Source organism: Furipterus horrens, unplaced genomic scaffold (assembly GCF_987537825.1).
Source record: "Furipterus horrens unplaced genomic scaffold, mFurHor1.1.pri manual_scaffold_5, whole genome shotgun sequence".
NCBI lineage: Eukaryota > Metazoa > Chordata > Mammalia > Chiroptera > Furipteridae > Furipterus > Furipterus horrens.
Genome location: NW_028327175.1, coordinates 93807860 through 93827554, shown reverse-complemented (window position 1 = coordinate 93827554; position 19695 = coordinate 93807860). Strand labels below are relative to the sequence as shown.

The 19695-nt window shown below is 54.8% G+C and overlaps 2 protein-coding genes and 1 pseudogene across 5 annotated transcripts; 2 read left to right on the top strand and 1 right to left on the bottom strand.

Annotated features, from left to right (window-relative positions):
• The first annotated feature begins 140 nt into the window (after positions 1 to 140).
• LRCH4 (leucine rich repeats and calponin homology domain containing 4) lies at positions 141 to 11424 on the top strand. 4 transcript variants are annotated; one of them, XM_090276759.1, is made up of 18 exons: positions 141 to 428; positions 3949 to 4093; positions 4249 to 4375; positions 4569 to 4674; positions 6798 to 6934; positions 7077 to 7192; positions 7331 to 7430; positions 7678 to 7768; positions 7851 to 7927; positions 8047 to 8108; positions 8218 to 8376; positions 8488 to 8556; positions 8632 to 8741; positions 8864 to 8947; positions 9167 to 9252; positions 9442 to 9579; positions 9679 to 9756; positions 10042 to 10670. In XM_090276759.1, the coding sequence occupies exons 1-18, from the start codon at positions 209 to 211 to the stop codon at positions 10237 to 10239; spliced, it is 2103 nt and encodes a 700-aa protein (XP_090132885.1). In that variant the 5' UTR covers positions 141 to 208; the 3' UTR covers positions 10240 to 10670. The 4 variants fall into 4 exon arrangements, with proteins under 4 accessions (XP_090132885.1, XP_090132888.1, XP_090132887.1 ...); XM_090276762.1 differs by lacking the exon at positions 10042 to 10670 and adding an exon at positions 11054 to 11424 and having other exon boundaries at positions 142 to 428; positions 8218 to 8352; XM_090276761.1 differs by lacking the exon at positions 10042 to 10670 and adding an exon at positions 11054 to 11424 and having other exon boundaries at positions 142 to 428.
• A 172-nt stretch (positions 11425 to 11596) lies between these two features.
• SAP25 (Sin3A associated protein 25) lies at positions 11597 to 13636 on the top strand. The gene is given in 6 exon segments (XM_090276767.1): positions 11597 to 12195; positions 12409 to 12509; positions 12601 to 12707; positions 12803 to 12953; positions 13079 to 13239; positions 13241 to 13636. Coding segments are annotated over 6 exon segments (987 nt in total). The 5' UTR covers positions 11597 to 12049; the 3' UTR covers positions 13562 to 13636.
• Positions 13637 to 13863: 227 nt separating this feature from the next.
• Positions 13864 to 16023, bottom strand: LOC150009007 (uncharacterized; annotated as a pseudogene).
• Positions 16024 to 19695: the final 3672 nt, after the last annotated feature.

Here is a 19695-nt window from a genome sequence, read left to right as displayed (position 1 = left end):
TCCAGCGCCCGAGTCTCCACCCCCACGGCGGGTTCTGATTAGCCACGTCCTACGCGTTTGGGGACCGCGATTGGTCCACCTGGTCTCTGGACCCACTTCCTTCCCCTTGAAGCCACTACGGAGGCTCCAAGGAGGGGGACCGGGGGTGGGGGGTGGGAGAAGGGACGGACTGTCCCGTCAGTCAGGCAGCGGTAGCCGCCGGGAGCGGATGGCGGCGGTGATAGCGGCCCCGCTCGCCGCCGGGGGTGAGGAGGCGGCGGCCACGAACTCCGTTCCAGGGTCTCCGGGTCTGCCTGGGAGCCGCAGTGCAGAGCGGGCCCTCGAGGAGGCTGTGGCTACCGGGACCCTGAACCTGTCTAACCGGCGCTTGAAGCACTTCCCCCGGGGCGCGGCCCGCAGCTACGACCTGTCAGACATCACCCAGGCTGGTGAGTGCACCCGGCCTGGAGCCTAGCCGAGACCCTCATTTGCATAGCACCGCCTCTCCGCTTGCTACTCCCGGGGCCCGGAGTCTGCCCTCCCCTTCACCTGGCCGTCGGCGTTCTCGACTCTGCTAATTTACATAAGCCTGCTACCACCCCCTCCCCATCTTAAGAACTACTAGACAACGAACGCGTTTCTCCTTTGCTCGGAAAGCTCCGCATTCCCCGCCCTCCGCTTCTCTTTATTTGCATATTGGTGCACCTGTAGAATGGTCCCGCCCCTCACCTGGTGGGCTTATTTGCATAGCTTCTTCAACGTCAGTTCTGATCGTTCCATAAAGCAGCCCCCATGAACCCCTCTGAAGACTCCTTTCTCTTCCTCCACTTTGTCTGCAACTTCCCCCGTTCCACCCAGATCCGAGAAGACTTAGGACGTCCTTCCCATGGATTTGTCCCTAACAACCTGATGTTTCTGCTTACTTTGCTTTGTAGTCCTGCCCCCTAAGGTCGCCGGCTCTCTCCACTTTTTGCCCAGCCAGCCTCTAGGAAAGAAGCAAATCTTCTACCTCCCCTCTTTTCTCCCCAACTCTTCCGCTCATTATTCCTGACCCCTTTATCAGAGACTCCTCCTCCTTCCTGCGTGTATGAGGTCACTGGAGCCTGTGACCTCATAGGGATCCTAGAATTACCATTTCTGTTTATGCTTTCCCCAGGGGAAGAGACTTGAGGCAGTTGCTAAAAGGAAGGAAATCTTATCTTCTTGTTAGGAGTGCTGGAAACCTAGAGACTGTCTTGACTGTCCTTCAGTTCCCCTACCTGCAGGATCCCTCTAATCATGCTTCCTCCACACTGGTGTCTGTTGATGGTGGGGTTTGGGGGATTCTATGACAGGTGAGTCAGGCCTCAGCTGCTCTGGAGACAACCTATGACCTTGGGCTGGTAGCTGTGTGTGTGTGTGTGTGTGGTGGTGGGTGGATTGGAAGAAACGAGGAGAACTGAATTCCCAAAGCCCCACCGTAGCCTAGCCCAGTATGGGACTTGGGGTTGGATGAGTATCCTCCTGTTGACACTACCCTGGGACTGCTTTTCTTCCCTAGCAGGTGCCTGATCACCTGCGAACACTCAGGTGGGCACAGACACACTTTTCCCCTGCTGCCCTGGGGAGAACCACTTTAAACTTTTCCACTTTTCTTGGGTTTCTGGGTAAACAAACTTGCTCACTGTGCAGTGAGTGAGTTCAGGGAATGAATGGGTGAGCCCCAGGAGCCATCCTCTCTGTCTCCCTTAGCTGCCTAACCCCCAAGCTTCAGATTGACCTCAGCAGCTGTGCGACACTCGATGTCTGTTCTCTTTCCCCTCCCCCTTGCTTGTTTTTTGACAAAGACCAAATGTTATTCTTTACTTCCTTAGGGCTCTGTCTCTGAGTGGACTCCTGGGGAAAACTACCAAGAACTCCCTGATCCTCCCGCTTTCCCCCTTCCCCCCTCCTCCCCCAGCATTCCGGCTCAGGGTGCAGCCAGTTCTCCTGTGGGGGAGCTTGTATAGTGAAGTGGGAAAATCCCTCCTTTCTGAGAACCCCTCTTCCCTGCTCTCCATGCAGGAATCCTCAGTCCTTTCAGGACCCAGATTCTAGGCCAGGTGGAATCTGTCTTGTCCAAAACTCTCTTCTCTGTCCCCTCTCCTCAAGCAGGGTGCATATAGCTTGAGGTGGAAAGGGGAAGTGACAACAACAGTCAGTATTGCCCATACCCTGCTCTCCACACCTCCTTGCCCTCCAACCAAGACTTAAAGCATCACCATTGCTGCCAGAATAATTTTGAACCTTCTCCTTCTGCTTTCCCAGCTCTTTCTGAACCAGTGTTTTCCATGCATGTTTCCTGTGGCACAGGTCCCTCATATCCCTTGGACTGCATTCCTGTGCCTAATAGTAGGATGACTCCTGAGATGGGAGGAGGGGCCACCCTCACAAAGGAGAAGTGCAGCTCATTCTCTCACAGACCACATCCTGTGCCTCCTGTGCCCTGCCTCCTCCTGCCTGAGCTCCCTTCCGCTCCTAGCTTTTGCCCCCTGCCACCTGCTTACCCCTTCGTAAATTGTTCTCCTTCCTTTCATCCGTACATATACGTGCACACACATTTGGTGGATGTAAAGAAAGCGGGCAGGTGGAGGATGAGAGTAGGAAGACTGCATCTGGTCCTAACACCCTCTCCGGAACTTTCTTCTTCTGTGATAAGTCTGTGTGCACCAGGGTTGGGAGCAGAGAAGGAGAGAACAATTCCTGGGGCATCAGGCTGTCATCCACCCTGGCAAACACAGGGCCCACCAGAGACAGTACCTGACGGATTGTTTCTACTTCATTTCCTGTCACAAGACCCATTTCCTTGGGGAATATACCCCAGCTTCTCCCCTCAGCTTTTGCTCAGGCCTCCCTCAGGAGGGCTGTTTAATAAGCTCACCCAAGTACTGCTTCGTAGGACTTCCCCCAGCAGGCCCCAGGTCCTCCCAATACAAGCCCAACAGAAGAAACTTAAGCCCAGGCATAAAAGTGTAAGTAGTGAGTGCCTCCAGACTGGTGGCAACCCACATTCCTGACTCCTAGCATTGGACTAGCAAGCCACCACTTGAATTAAGGAGGTAGTAATAGACCACCCTCCTTCCCACCCTCTCCAGTAGTTTCTGTGTTCAAGGCAAAGGAGGTGATTGCTCGAAGTCTGGGGCAGTGAGAGAGGAAGTAGAGGAGGGCTGGTAGAGCTATAAGAAGGTGGGAATGAGCCAGTCCTGAAGAAAGTGTGCCCAGATGGGAAGGACCAAAGGATTCTAACTCCCACTTCCTGCTTGACTGACTGGCATTTCCTTCCTGGTCCTGGGGAATCTGTTATTTCATAGACCCTTGGATCTGGCTTGCTAATTCCAGGGGCTGGTGAAAAACTGTTGTCCAGTGTTGGGAGCCTTAACTCCAGAGCCAGACTTTAGTACCTTTGGTTTTTCCCCTGAGTTGACAATAGGTTGAGGTTGGGAGACAGGGCTCCTGAGGAAGGATGGGCTTTCTCTGTGATCTCTCCCAGAGGTTGCCCATATTCTTACCTTGAACCTCCCAACTCCATCACCTTGCTATTTTCTTTGGAGCACTAACACTCTCCTAAGACCTTTCCTTCCACCTCTCCTGGCATCACAAAGCAACAGGAACCACAAGAGTTATAGAATCCAGCCACCCTTTCAGGATAGCCCTTCATTTGTTTGTTTGAAGACAGCATTCATGGCTTGTCCCCACCCTCTCAAGACTGGGCTTCTCCAGCCCAGTGACTCCAAGGCCTTTGCCTTCTCTTTGCCATTCTGGTCATGCTTGGAATGGGCTCCAGTTTGCAGAAGGCTTTGTTCTCTCTCCAGGTAGCCCATGTTTATAGACCTGATGCGTCAGGTCTTCTAGGGATGTAGAGGGCTGGGCATCTGGCTCTGGAGAAGTTCAGTGTCTTCCTGTCCAGGCTGGACATCTCCACAGCTCTCCCCTGACTCTTGCTTCCCTTAGACCTGTCCCGCAACCGGTTCCCTGAGATACCAGAGGCAGCATGCCAGCTGGTGTCCCTGGAGGGCCTGAGCCTGTACCACAATTGCCTGAGATGCCTGAACCCAGCTTTGGGGAATCTCACAGCCCTCACCTACCTCAACCTCAGGTAGGGAGGCAGAGCCAGGGGAGGGTGCAGCTTGTCCTTAGCCCCAAGCATCAGTGCTGAGTACCCTGGGTGACCCTCCTGGTGACCTTTAGAGGAGAGCCACACTGGGGTGCTCTGCCCGGGGAGTGAGCCCACTGCCTTTCTTCCTTCTGCAGCCGAAACCAGTTGTCATCGCTCCCGTCCTACATCTGCCAGCTGCCCCTGCGGGTGCTCATTGTCAGCAACAACAAACTGGGAGCCCTGCCTTCTGACATCAGCACCTTGGGAAGCCTGCGGCAGCTGGTGAGAATAAGGAGCAGGTCAAGAAGAATGACTGTAGAGCCAGGCACCAGGGACCTTTTTGACGGAGAAGTTGAGGAATGGCAGGATGCGCCCTAGGGGGAAAGGTCAAGACTAAAGGAGTTGGCCAGAGACAGGAGACAGTTTCAGATGCTCCTGGTCTTATGGCTGCTTTTTACTTTTTTCCTCATTTCAGGACGTGAGCAGCAATGAGTTGCAGTCCCTACCCACAGAGCTGTGTAGCCTCCCTTCCCTGCGGGATCTCAATGTTAGGAGGAACCAGCTCAGCACCCTGCCTGATGGTGAGGAAAATGAAGAATTGGTTGGGTGGGGAGAGAAAAAGAGAGAGAGAGACAGAGAGAAAGAGAGAGAAAGACAGACTACCTTGGAGAAGAGAGAGAAAAGGGATCGTCACAGAAAAACAATGCTTAATTATGCTGACTGGTGTGGCTCAGTTGGTTGTGTATTGTTCTGCAGAGCAAAAGGCTGCTGGTTCAATTCCCAGTCAGGGCACATGCCTGGATTGCGGGTTAGATCCGTGGATTGTCGGTGTGAGTGAGAGAGGCAACCAACTGATGTTTTTCTCTCACATCAATGTTTCTCTCCCCTTCTCTCTCCAAAAATAAATAAATAAAATCTAAAAAAAATAATTATACTTAATTGACCAGGGTTTTTCATTGTGTAAAACACTGTAAATTATTTACTCGTGACCAGCAACCCTCTGAGGCTGGCAAAGCATGTGTTATTAGCTCTATTTTACAAATGTGGGAAAAGATACAGAAAGGAGAGTAGGTGAGTGCAACAGCACCCTGTAGAATCTCAAGGTCAGAAGGGCCCTTCAAGCTTATCCAGTGTTAACCAGTGTCACCACTCACCCCAGCAGGAACCCTCAAACACCTGAATCAGATGATGCCCTGTGCCTCCTCACTGAGGACACACGCTGGAGCCCAAGCAGCTCATTTTAATGAGCTAATTGTGATGCACCCTGACATTTGATAGCCTCTGCTCCAAAGTGGCCACACCTTCTTTTATTCAGCCAGCATTGTTTTGTATATGTGTTCCCTATGCTTTAGGTGGAGACCAGGTAGCTGTGAGTGATGTCACTCAGATCTGTGGCCATCTCTTAAAATTTAATGGCTTAATTGAATCTTAATTTAATAGGAGAGACAAACAGAGGGATACTTAGAGAGCTATAGGAGCTAGAAGGAAGTATGGGCTCTGCTTGGGGAACTTGAAAGTTTACTTCCAGAGGGGAAACAGGAGTTGACCTCTGAAGGAGAGTTCTTCACCCTCTGCATCCCAGGCACAGGAAACCCCATGTGCAAATCATGGGTGAGAGGAAGCCCGGTCTAGCATGGACTTAGTTAGAAAGGCAAGCCAGGGCTAGGGAGAAAGGACCTGTGCCATGCTAACCTTGGGTTTTGAGGAACAAGAGACAGGAGTCAGATGGTCGTCTGTTTTCCCTGGGCTCCCCCTTACTCCCACCCTGACTGTCTTCTTCTGAGTCAGTAGATATAAAAATAGGCACTTGATCAGAACTCTTCGGGCCATAAAAGAGACCCCAGCAAAATGTCCTGGGGACACACAGGAAGGAACAATGAATTCCAAGGTAGTGTCTGAAAAGATTGCATGGAGGATGCATGGAGGAGGTGATGAGCTGAGCTTTGAAAGATGTGTGGACAGAACAATGGCATTCTCCTAGCTGAGCAAACAGCATGTGGAAAGGCCTAGAAGCCAAGGAGCTAGAGGACTGTCTGATGTGGTATGAGGATGGGCAGTGAGGTGGGAAACACAGGCTAAGCCTGATCATGAATATCTTGACTGTGCTCGGCCAGGCAGCAGTGATGTTTATTCCGCATCTTGGGCCACCCTGATCCAACAGTGCTTTCCTGAGAACTAGACAAAGGTGCCCCTACCTGTGGGCAAGCACAGTCTCATCCAGGGGGCAGGACTTGGCTAGTGAAGTGCAGGAGGGATTGCAGCCCCTCCTGCCTGGGTGCCTATGTATGGGGCACAGCCCACTTACCTTCAGCAGCCCCAGTTGCAAGTCATGGAAAGTTTTTGAGCAACGTGGTATCAGTTTGGTTTGTGGCTTGTGATGGTCAGTTGAGAATGAAGGAGTGGTAGAACTGGGGAGTGAGCAGGGAGGAGAAATGGAGGAAGCACCTGGGATGGGCAGGAGCTGAAGTTGATAGTCCTGATGGGGAAGAGGAGGCCTGAAGGTGGGCCATATCTGAGTGGGAAGAGGAGCAGGGAGACTGTTCTGGAGAGTGACCTTGGCCATTCTGGAGTGACCTCAGCTGGCCAGGGCAGAGGCTGTGGTGGACCCAGGGGTGACTAGCTGGCCAGAGAAGAGGGTAGAGGAAGTGAGTACAAGGTCCTCCCTTGTGAACATACTCCTGACTCTTCCCTCACCCACTCCCAGAGCTGGGGGACCTTCCTCTTGTCCGCCTGGATTTCTCCTGTAACCGCATCTCCCGCATCCCAGTCTCCTTCTGCCGCCTCAGGCACCTGCAGGTCATTCTGCTGGACAGCAACCCCTTGCAAAGCCCACCTGCCCAGGTGAGAAGTGGGCCTGGGGTGGACCTGGGGACAGGGCTGAGATTGGGCAAGAGTGAGGGCTGGGTCCCTTTGATAGCCAAGCAGGATCTTGGGTGCCCCCTTGCTCCCCGCTAACTCCTTTCATGCTCCTCTTTACACTTAGATCTGCCTGAAGGGGAAACTTCACATCTTCAAGTACTTGTCAACAGAGGCTGGGCGGCGCGGGGGCGCTGCACTGGGGGACCTGGCCCCTTCCCGCCCCCCGAGTTTTAGCCCCTGGTAAAGAAGGGTGTGGGAAGGAAGGAAGCTCCTGGATCCCTAATGCCACTTCCTGGCACCAGGGTCCTCATGGTTTTCAAAGGGAGGATGGGTTACTGCCCAGTAAAGGACTGACCAGCTCTCTCTGGCTGGCCCCAGCCCTGCTGAGGACTTATTTCCGGGACGTCGGTATGATGGTGGACTGGACTCCGGTTTCCACAGTGTTGACAGTGGCAGCAAGAGGTGGTCTGGAAATGAGGTGAGTGCCTCCTTTCCAAGGGACATAGGCAATCTCAGCCCTGGGGGAGAATGTCTGAACCAGAGCCCTTGACCTTTTACTTTTAAATCTCAGAGTGACAGATCACGGCTGGAGCTGTCCTCTTCCTTCCCTCACCCAAGTGTACTGGGGAAGAGCTGGCTTAGCAGCAGACCCCAAGGCCCTGAACCCATGAGCTTCCAACACTATAGAGAAGCCATCTTCCATCTCTGCATTTCTGCATTTACAGTCAACGGATGAGTTTTCGGAGTTGTCATTCCGGATCTCGGAGCTGGCCCGGGAGCCCCGGGGGACCAGGGAGAGGAAGGAAGATGTCTGTGGTGAGTGGTGGGGTCAGGGGCCCTGGGGCTGAGACAAGCTTGAAGGTTCCCGTCTGCTTGCTGATGTGTCCTGCCTCACCAGCTGGTGGAGACCCTGAGCAGATTGACTTCATTGACAGCCATGTGCCTGGGGAGGATGAAGAGCGAGGTGCTGCCAAGGTGAGGGGCCAGCCCTTGTCTGTATGTCCCATCTTTTGTGAGAGGAGAGCTGGAGGGAAGGGCCAGTTCAGGCTTGGAAACCAGGTACTCCCTCAGCCCCTCTGCTGTTCTTCCTTCAGGAGCAGCGGCCACCAGAGTTAAACCCTGTGGCAGGGGACAGGGAGAGGGCACCAAGCAGCAGGTACTAGAGGCACCTGAGGCAGCATTTCCTCCCTTTACTCCATCTCCCTGCACCCTCTCTCCTCTTCCCTGACGTGCTCTATGCCTTGCATCCCGCCTTTGTCCCTCAGACGAGAAGAGCTGGCTGGGGAGGAGCGGCGGCGCCCAGATACCTTGCAGCTGTGGCAGGAGCGTGAGCGGCGGCAGCAGCAGCAGCAGCAGCAGCAACAGCAGAGTGGAGTGGGGGGGTGCCCCAGGAAGGACAGGTGTGGACACAGGGGCTACTACTGGGTAGTGGGCCCTGAAAATGAGGGAAATGAGCCCTCCTGAGCTACTCTGCCCCTTGGGGTTGGCAGCCCCCTGCCTGACTTTGCTGGCCCCATATCTCCTTTGCTTTCTAGTTTTCTGAAGCTGGGGGTCAGGGCTGCTGGTGGAGGTGCTGCTGCCTCATCCACTCAGGCCACCTACAAGTATGTGTCCTACCAGACTCCACCTCCCTGAGTTCCCTGACCATATCCTCTAATTCCCTTTCTGTCTCTCCTCAGCGGCATGCCCAAATCCAGTGCTACCCAACTGGGAGCTTCAGGGGGACAGGGAGCTTCTTCCCCTGTCTCAGCCCCCATCTCCCAGGAGCCCCTTCCTATAGCTGGACCAGGTGTGACAGGGGCTTTGGGAAGAGGATGGGGGCTTGTGTAGGTGAGGGGTGGCCTGAGGGAAGAGTGTGACACTGATGGGATATCCTCTCACCTGTCCCTGTCCCCTGCCTCTGGCCCCCAGTGACAGCTCCTGCTCCCCGGCCACTCGGTTCTATCCAGAGACCAAACAGTTTTCTCTTCCGTTCTTCCTCTCAGAGTGGTTCAGGTGGGTCTCCCTTCCCCAGTGCTAACCCAGTGCTAACCCAGCACTAAGCCCTGGGCTGCAATCACCCCTTCTGACCTGGGAATTCTCTGGTCAATTGTCCCTTTATGTTGAAAATCCCATAAGCACAGAGACAGGAGATGTGGGTGCCAGACACTGCAGCCCAGCTACAAAGTAAACAGGTGGTTGAGGAGAGAGGTCACACACCCTCCTGTTCTCCAGGTCCTTCCTCACCAGACTCTGTCTTGAGACCTCGGCGATTGCCGCAGCTTCTAGACGAGAAGGAACTGATGGCTCAATTGCGCCAGGTAAGACAGGTGGTATCTGTGTGGGTGGGGCCTGGACTCAGCATGGCACCTCCCAGAGTTCCCTGTCCTCCCTCAGTATCCTCTTTGTACATACTGGTGTTTTGGCTGAGGGTGGGAGAGGCAGGCTGGGGTTTCCTGCTGACTCTGATGTTCCCAGCCCCCCAACCCCCTTCTTTACCTGCCCTGCAGGTCCTCGAGTCACAGCTGCAGCGGCCCCTGCCTGAGGACTTGGCAGAGGCTCTGGCCAATGGTGTCATCCTTTGTCAGCTGGCCAACCAGCTGAAGCCCCGCTCCGTGCCCTTCATTCATGTGCCCTCACCTGCTGTGGTTAGTTGGAGCCCAGGATGGGAAGTAGGGAATGGGACCGGGGACTCCTATGGCCCCTCCCTTACTCTCTTCTCTTTTTCTTTTCTTACACATCCCCAGCCAAAACTCAGTACCCTCAAGTCTCGGAAGAATGTGGAGAGTTTCTTAGAAGCCTGTCGGAAGATGGGGGTGCCTGAGGTATGGGGGGTCGGTATTCTCAGGATCCTGGGGCTGGTCTCTACTATAGATGGTGGTGTCCTGGGCTTAGTGGAGCCCTTTGCTTGGATGGCAGGGTTTCATTCACAGGGTGTATCTGCTGCCCAGAAGGAAGCCCCTGTCCTGCATGCCTCCCTTCCCTGCACTCTGCATGTTGGTGTGGCTTTGGCCCTGGCATGTGAGGGCAGGGGGTGGAAAGGATTGTCTTTCTGCTGCTGCTGACATCTGCCTTTGTCCTTGTCCATGTGTCTTACTCTCCTTTCCCAGGCTGACCTGTGCTCGCCCTCGGATCTCCTCCAGGGCACCGCCCAGGGGCTATGGACAACCCTGGAGGCCGTGAAGCGGGTGGGGGGCAGGGAACCCCCACCTCTCTGGCCCCCCTCTGGTCTGGGCGGCTTCATCCTCTTCTACGTGGGCCTCATGCTGCTGCTCTATGTCATCTACACTCGGCTCCTGGGATCCTAGAACCTGAAGTCACCCCTCCCCCACCACCTCATCTTGTTTCTATTTATAAGACTCCTGTACAACTCCATGCCCACCAGTGGTGCCTTCAGCCCCTACCAAAGACACTAGTGAAGCCCCATCCCCTCACAAACACTGACCTCAGAGGCCCCACTCTGGTTCCTCCAGACCCTGGGCCCCCAGCCTCTGGCTGTCCTCCTGTAGCCCCTACCCTCTCAGTGCCGATGGTGATTTCATGCTCCCTCCTACCCAGCCCTGCCCTCTGTTCCCCCAGAGGGGGTGGATCTTAACCTTCCAATCTTCACTCTCCACCCCCAATACCCACCCCAGATATAGGGGGCTAAATTATCTATATTTTGTAGAGAGAACTATATTTGTAGGAGATGCAGGACCCAGGCTGGGTCCCCGTCTCTTGTATAAATGTACAGATCTTGGTTGCCTGTGTGTGTGTGTGTGTGTGTTCGTGTCTGCTCCTACTGTGGCCAGGCCCAGTCCTGGTAGTGCTCATTGGGCTCTATGTGCCAGTCTGCCTGCTCCAGCATTTCCATACGGAAATGACAGGTCTTTCCTCTCCCCTGAGCCTTGGCCCCTGTGTCATCTACGTTCTGTTATCTACTGGCAGCTTCCTTGCATCTCATTTGTCCCCAAGCCATGTCCAGGGTGCCCCTGACCTCTGCGTCCTACATTTTGAAGGGCCATCCTTTTGGCTCCCTTTGACCAGGCTCCTGTAGGGTGTCTCCCACCCTGCCCTCTGCCCAGGGCTGGGAAGCCCAGAGGAGATGTAAAGAGGGACTTAACCTGGGCCCCTCCCCCCCAGGAGTCCCTGTGCCAGCCCCACCACATCCTGGAAGAGGAGGGGGCCCCAGGAAGGGGCCTCCCCTACATCGCTGCTGTCGTCCACGCACTGCTGGAACAGTCTTAGGGGTTGAGGTAGGGGAACAGGGCCACGATCCGCCTAGGACCCAGGAACAGAAGACAATCATGCCTGGGCTCTACTCTAGCGAGGACTGGTGAGGGGCGGCCTTGGGCCTGGCCCTGTTCCTCAGGCATCCCTTACCCAAGGGGTTGGAAGCAGGCCTGCCAAGCAAGACACCTGAATTCCTCTGGGTGTGGCTGAGGATCTGGGATGGAAGATGAGGCACCGGGTATTGTGTCAAGTGCAATAAAGAAGCCAGAAGATCTCAAGTTTGTGTGTGTGTGTGTGTGTGTGTGTGTGTGGTCTGCCCACAAAAGCGGTGAAAGCAATGCATTGCGGGAAAGGCGTCTTTGTGTGTGTGTGTATGTGTGTGGTCTGCACACGAAAGCGATGAAAGCAATGCATTGCGGGAAGGGGGATTGTCTTCGTGTGTGCGTGCGTGCGCGCGTGCGTGTGTGCGGTCTGCGCATGAAAGCGGTGAAAGCAATGCATTGCGGGAAAGGGGTCATCTTCATGTCCACGGCTGGGTTCCATGTAATCTTCGCTCAGCACTACCCTTTCACACAGTGTTGAAGGCAGGCTGGGCTGCACTGACCCTGCCGATAGGGGGCGCCCATGGGATCCCCAGCGGGAGTGCGCCACGTGGCCCGGAAGTGCGCTGAGCGTACGCGTCGCTGCGAGGCGCTGCGAGGCCCTGCGTGGTGAGCGGGCAACCTTTGCTCGTCTAGAACCAGAACCAAACCAGAACCTCAAGGTGGTGTCTAACACTGAGGGGGGGCTGGGACCAAGTAGGGGCTGCCTGGAGGCCCAGGAGAGGGGCAAGGCAGGCGGGGTGGGAGGCCTGGGCAGCGCGGGGCACAGAGTTGCGTTCCTGTCCTTACATTCCCAAGACGCGGCATGTTGCCCTGGCCCTCTCCGCGGTGGGACTTGGGTAAGGAGCAGGCGTCGGAGGAACAGGGCTCCTCACCGTGCAGTGACCCCGGCAAGGACTGGAACTCTGGAGGGGAAGCCCTGGGAGAGCCAGATGCACCCCCACAGGACAGGTGAGGGGCATGTTGGAGGCACTTGTGGGAAATCCCACAAGGGGTTCCCACAGTGTGAGTAAATCTCAGTGGTCCACACCGAACCATGGGGATGCTCAGTCTCCCCGCACTAGGCACCTTTGGCCTTGCCATGGAAATATTCAGACTTGGAGGGGAAAGGTGGGGAGGCTATGACTGGGGCATCTCACTACCTACCCCCCTCTCCCCTCCCAGACCTCAATTCTGGTATCCCAGGCCTTCCTGGACCCAGAGAGAACAGTTGCTGGCCCCGCCCCCTTCAGGCCTGGTGGCTGAGCGGTCTGCAGGAACCCCCGGTAGGTATTGGGCCTTGCTACCTCTGCCCCTCAATACCCTTTCACCGACTCTTGAGCCTGTTTTCATTTCTTCATGTTCCCCCCTCCCCAGTTCCCCTTTTCCCTCAGATGGCCTGGGAGGGGTCCCCCTCAAAGATGACCCTGCCGGCACCATGGGACCCCAACTACGAGCCTAAAGCAGGACCTCAGCTTGTGTGGGTGAGTAGGGGGTACCTATGGCTCCAGCCATGGAGTGAGGCAAGGATTTTCTGGGAGGAGGCTGAAGAGTAATTTTTTTTTCTGACCCTCCACAGGGGCCCAACTGTGCGTCCGGCACCTCCTTCTCAGGACGGACTTTGTGTCATCCCTCCTTTTGGCCACTGTATGAGGCAGCCTTAGGCAGGGGCTGTAGGCCCCTGGCCATAACAGGACATCAGAATGATGAACAGGTGTCCAGGGATGCAGGTAACTTCCCCCGGTCCCTTCGGGCTCAGGACTGATGCTTTGTGAGCTCCTCAGGGAACTGGCACAGAGCTCCCGGGGATGGGAAACCCACCCAGCCTGTCACTCTAGCAGCTTCTTCTCCCCAGGGTTCCCAGTGATGTGCTGTGAAGATGTCTTTCTTTCAGACCCTCTCCTGCCCCATGGGCAGCGTGTTCCCCTGTACTTGTCTGAGGCCTCTCAACAGGTGAGCACTCTTCCTGCTCTGGCCTCATCTCAGCCTTCATGCAGGGCTTGGGAAGAGATACTTCCCCCTCTTCTCTCCTCAGGCGATGGGCTCTCTGAAGCTGATGATCCCACCCCCTATCATGTCCCCCAGGGTCCACCCGACCTGGTCCCCTGGCTGCTCCACCGCCTGGCTCAGTGGGCCTGAGCTGATTGCCCTCACTGGCCTCCTGCAAATGAGCCAGGGGGAGCCAAGACCTAGTTCCACTGGTTCCTCAGCAGCCCCCACGCCCACTGCTGGCTCCCCAGACCCTGTCACTGATCATCCAGACTCCACAGGTGGCCAGAGCTGTTCTTTCTGCACTGACCCATCTCTCCCACAGACCCCAGACACTCATTGCCCATAGCACCACTTGGGGCACCATGGACCCCCCACTCTCTGAGGCAGTTCTGTTAACAATAAAACAGTGTTGGTTTGCAAACAGGCTTCTTGTGATGGGTAGCAGAATGGGGCACCTAGGCAGCTCTCTTCCTCCATGGCAGCTTTGGCTACCATCAAATTCTTGCTACTCATTGGTAACCCCCTACAGTAGGGGTGGGGGAATACATAGGTCTAAGACCTTTTCAGGCTCACCAAGAAAGGCACTTTTTAAAAAAAGACTTTATTTTTAGAGAAACATTGATGTGTGAGAGAAACAAACATCAATTGGTTACCTCTTGCATGCCCCCAACTGGGGACCTGGCCTGCAACCCAGGCATGTGCCCTGATATGGGAATTGAACCTGCAATCTTGGTTTGCAGGCCAGCACTCCACCCACTGAGCCACACCAACCAGGGTCAAGAAAGGCACTTTTAATGAGGGTGTCCATAGTACAGTTCCCCAGACTGAGTATTTAGGAAGCAAGGGCTCCATCACCTGTGCCAGGCCTGAGAGAAGGGAGGATTGTGTGAGCATGTGGCTGGCATTGAGAGAGGTAAACTAGGGATTAAGGGGGTGGTGCACCTCTTGGGATACCTTAGAGGTAAGATACCTGGTGCTTTCATCCTTTGTGCTGGGGTCCCAGAAGTTCAGCCTTGGAGCTGGGGGTTCTTTGGCTTGTTGAAGACACAGACCCATACTACAGGTGTGTGTAGGGTGAAAAGGACCAGTCCTCCTGGGAATCCTCATCAGAGGCAGGGTGGTGGCCAAGGCTGACCTGAGATTCTGGACTGATGCTGCATAATTGTGCAGGGAAAAGAGAGGATTGGAACTTTGGCTGAGAAAGTTCAGAAGTTTGTAGGAATTTTTGGAGGGGTGGTTCTAGTATTTTCTCTCAAAAGAATACAACTTATTGGGGAACCTCCTGAACTTTTCCACAGCTCAAGGAGCAGAGTGAGCAGCTGGCCCGAAGGGGCAGCTCAGTACCTCTGTAGGTCACATGTCCTAGGGAGTGTCTAGGCCTTAGAACTCCTCAGTTGTGGGAACATGTGGGAAGGCATTTCTAACTTTGCCATTTTCTCTTCCGCACCTCATCATCTGTCAGCTAGACTTGGTAGACTCTTATTCTTGCCTCCTGAGGTTCTGGAACTTGATTCAGGGGTAGCTGTGGGTGGTGTGTGCTGGCTCTGGGTGGACTGCTTCCTGACTCCAAAGGAGGGACCAGATCCAGGTCAGTGTAGTTGAGTAGCCATCTGGGGGTTCCAGTATGACAGTTTCTAAGTAGTCCAGGGCAATGTACTCAGTGTACCTATACTCCTTGGCTAGCTTGGACGGCATCTGCAAGCGGGGCTGATACCATGCTGGTCTCCAGCTCTCCCCACGTCCAGGCTCCCTGGTCCCTGGCTTTTAGGAACGGGGCAGAGAGCTCGAAGAGGACTCTGATGGGATAGAAGTTTATGGGCACATACTCGGTGCCTTCCCAATCCTGGAGCAGCTGGCGGGGAGCAGCATTGGCAGCAGCAGGAGGGTAAGGGGAGGTAGGAGAGGGTGTGCCATTTCCAAGTAGCCACTTGCTTCCAGCCTTCCCACAAGCTTGTAGTCACTCCCGGTTCCCATGGGTATGTGGCTTTCTCCCCACTCTAACATCTTGGGGAAAGAGGCTGCCGCCCCCAGCATTCCAGGGTCTCGAGGGTTCTTGCTCTCTCCTCTTACCCGGGCACTCCCCACAGCTCAGGCTTCTTTATTGGGCTGTGAAGGTTGGGTGGGGTCTTATGAGGTTGGGGGACAGTGGGTCTGGAGGCACTCTGGGTACCACCTTCCCCAAGTCGCATCATGGCAGCTAGGACAGTCTCATGAATGCTTTGAGCCACCACAGACTTCCAGCACCTGTAACCACAGCTCCCCAAGACTTGTGGGTGCTCAGGCGGCCAAGGTCTGGGAAAAGGTATCTGCGTGGCTGCAGTGGAGTATGCTGATGCTGAGCACAGGAGCAGGGCCAGCAGTGGCAATGCCAGGGTGTCCCCAGAACCTCTACCCCTCAGCTTCTGCAGCAGGCTCAGTATCCCAAACCCAGGCATAAGGCAGTAGCCACTGTTGCCCAGGCCTCATGTCCCCTCCAGCTCTTTGGGCCACAGCATCATAGGCCAGACATCCTGAATTGGAGAGAGGATTCAGGTTATGGGGTCTACAAGGGACCTGGGACCAGGGAGGACAATTGGTAGTCACAAGAGGCTCCTGCATGCCCCAAGAACTGATTAAGTGTAAACGCTTAATGTTTGAACTTGATATGGTGACCTAGGGGAGAGACCAAATCCACAACCATCCAACCCCAGCCCGAGACCCTCTCCACCCACTCCATACTTGGGCCTCACCAGCAGTGTGCACATCCAGCAGGGCATTGTACCACGCCTGGTGCTCCGCCTCACTGGTCGCCACCAACCAGGATGCCATACCATGTGTAGAGGATAATCAGGTGGCGCTGGTGTGTGTCCACGTTTGCTGATGGTGCACCCACCTACCAGGATCACACTGAGCTTGGGTGAGGTTCCATCCACACAAAACTTCTCATTCTGATAACACTCCAGGTGTAGTGGCTCTGCATGGAATGTGAAGCAGCAGTAGCTCTTGGACTTTAGCTTTCGCACGTGGCCACAGAGCTGCAGTGGACCCAGGCCCAACTCAAGGACTGTGATGTCACTGGGGCGCCACCGTTTCCAGGATTCATTCAAGGCCACAGGCAATAAAGTAGCTGGAGGAGGGGCTGAGATGGCTGGGGAAAAGCCAGAAGTTGGGTAGAGGTGGCTTTCATCCGTCTTGATACTCAGTGCCTCTCCTGCTCCCTACTGCAGGGGAGCTGTAGTGGCTCCTCTCTGCATGCAGTGTGTGCCCCAGTGGTTGCCAGATGACCGGGACACACTGGTCTCCAACCACCTCTGAAGATCATCAGACTCCCCATGCCTCCTCTGCCCACCTTCTCTCTATCAATAGTTCCAGACTACCCCCACTCCCACCCCACAATGCTAATCCACACACTGGAGATCCATGGGATGGTAGAGACAGAGTTTAAGTTTAGAAGTCTAGGAGAGGTGGCCTCCACCTCACCTGCTTGGACTGGGCTTTGGCAGGGGCCCAAGCAAGCATGGGAGCAAGTGTGGGGGCATCTCCACTGATTTAAGCTGACTGCTGGGAAAGTAACCATGAGGTGAATATGAATGGAACTGTGTCTGAAGTGATCCAGCTGGCAGGCGGCATCCACTGTCCTGGATCACCTGCAGCTGAGCCCAGCCACCCTCTTCTGACTCCTGGCACTCCCCACTTGGGTTCTAGCTGTACAGTACCCTTCCCACTCAGGACTGGTTTTGTACTCTTCCTTTCCAAGTAATCCCAGGAGTCAGACCACTGAACATTGGGTTGTGCTGACTTCCAAGGAGCTGGAGGTTGTTTCTCTGTGGGTGTGGAGTGACAGGAGGTGTCCTGGGATAAGTAAATTTGAGCATTGGCTCCTGTGCATGGCCCATACCCACCAGACTCCCAGTCAAGAGACCAAGGAAGGAGAGATCCAATGGAGGAAAAGGCCATCTCTCAAGGGCTTTTCCTTTAAGCCGCCCCATTACCCTCAGCCCTTTTCATCACCACTGTCCAAAAATGCCACCATTGGCTAGCTGACAGCTCTGATCCCAGTACAGGCTCTCTGATGGGGTTACCCTTTGCCCCTTGCTTCTGAGAGGTTTGAGATGGGGTTGGAGATCAGACATTTTTACACCCTTTTCTGATCTTCCATGGACCAGCTGTACGCTCTACAAGACAAACCAGGAGTTGACACGGATGGAGGCTTTAAAGGACCCCATGATACCACTCTCATAGCAAGTAAAGATACCTAAGAGGGGAGCTGAGGGCAGGGGAGGGGAATAGAGCAATGTGTAGCCCCCATTAAAGATGGTGTTTGGGGAGGAGCACAGTCAGGCTAGGAAGGAGATGTAATGAGTACTGAGGCAAGGGAACCTGATTCTTTTTCTGACTAGTCCAGGGGCCAGGGCAGCCTGAGCAGGGAGGGTAGAGCTTCTCTACTTCCCAGGCTTGGAAGGAGGGGGCTGGAATACTGGAAGAGCCAAAGGTACAGTGTGTGTGGAAGTTAGCTAGTATCTTTGAACACCTTTTCAAGGGTGATGCTGAGGGTGGGATGTGGGAGCCAACCAGCATCTTGAGGGGCCATTCAGCCAGCCAGCAGACAATGCCCAAGCCCACCTCCAGGTATCCTGCCCTCCCACCCCAGTCAGCCAAAGACCCACCAAGGTGCAGGAGAGGTGCTGGCAGCTCTGGTGATGCACTGGGGACAGTGGCAGCTTGTCACCATTGGTGGGTGTTGGCCAGGGAGAGGCAGGCATGTGGATCCATAAGTAGCCACCAAAACAGTATGTTCAAGGCCATAGCCCCAGTATGGCCTTCATCTATGTACCTACCATATGCCAGTGTGTGAAATGGCAGGGACACAAGAAGCAATCTGCAGGCCCCTCCCCTTCCAGTCTGGATGCTGCCTCAAAGAGTAGGGCACCCACAGGGCCCACGTACCTGCTGTGCCCTTGGCCTGGAGCTTTACTTTCCAGGTTTGATTTGAAGCTACCCATAGCAGGGTCTTGTTATACCTACTCCTTTCCACTCCCCATCAACCAGGCTACCTTGCAGCAGCCCAGTCCTGTGAAATCATAGCTGCTGTCACTGAGAGCAGCTCCAGATCACCTTGTGTTATCGAACCCCTAAGTGCTGGGTAAAGAAAAAGCAGGAAGCAGCAAGGATCCTAGTGCCAGGGTTCTGGGCAAGTAGCAGTGGTAGAGGTGTTGGTAATCTGTGCCAGGTGATTTAGCTTGCTGGGTACCAGAAGCCTGGAGCCAAACAACTGGCCTAATCATTTGCCCTAGCAACACTGCCCTTGTTCTTACCCAGAGAAGATTTATTCTAGCCTGTTGCCCTGGTAACTTGAGTTGCTCCCCAGGGACAGGAAGTGGCAAAACCTCAGCTCTGCTGGGTGAGAACACTTCTCTCAACCAGAGGGGTCCATCTGTGCATCCCCTTGCCTGGCGAAGAGCACCCAAAGGATGGTGGGATGGGATCTCCACATTCTAAGTCCTTGTGGAACTATCTTGTTACCTGGGAGAGGAATCTAGAGGGAGGAGGCTGGAGTACTAAGGCCAGGCTGTCCCCATGTGTCACTCCCTCCCCCATTCTGGGTTCCCACTCCTTTGTGGAGAGGGTGATACAGGGACAGTGCCATACATTTAGCCCTTTCTTTCAGCCCTCCCCCACCACAGCTCCAAGGCTCCAATGCAGACAAAATGGAGCTCTTCACAGAGGTCCTGTGCACCTGCACCTGCTTCCTCACCCACAGGGGCAGCTGCAGGTCACCTGTTGAAGGCTGGATCCAAGCCAGAGCACGGTTATCTTCAGAATATGGTCACAGCAATGGTCAGGGGGGGTGTACAATGAGGATTAAGTCAGAATGGGTGCCTAGGTGAGTCCCTCCAGCCCCACGCTGCGTGTGCAGTTCAGATTTGCAGCTACCAGGCAGGGCCATGCAGGGATGCCCAGGGTTAGGGGAGGAGGAATACAGCCCAGTCATTTCAACGTTTTCTATCAGGCCAGGGATTTTTCCATTCTTTGCCACTCGCCTGGAGGAGGAGGCCCAGTTGCCAAGGTAGGCAGCTGTAGTCCTACTCTTGGCTTGTGTCCAGGGAAATCTTAATTTTTCTGCCTTGGGGTCTGAGGCGGACACAGTGTAACTTCTGACTGGTCATCCAGCTCTGGCCAGTGAGCTGGCTGGAGTCCCTGTTGGACAGTGATTGGGAGGCAGAAATGGGGTACTGCAGGGAGGTCCCGAGCCCAGGTGCCACACAGCAGGAAGATCCCTGGGAAACAGGAGTGTGACTGAAACACACAGTAAGAGGCACTGCATCTCTTGGTCCTTTAAATCTCACTTCCAAACCTCAGTGTTTTTAGTTAGGAAAGGAGGGGTGAGGAGAGGTGGGGAAAAGTAAAAGGCTTCTTCCCCTATTTTACACAGCAACAGATATCAGCTTCCCTGCCCTTCCCCGGCTCTAAGCAGTGAGAATGCCAGAGACAGGAAGAAGG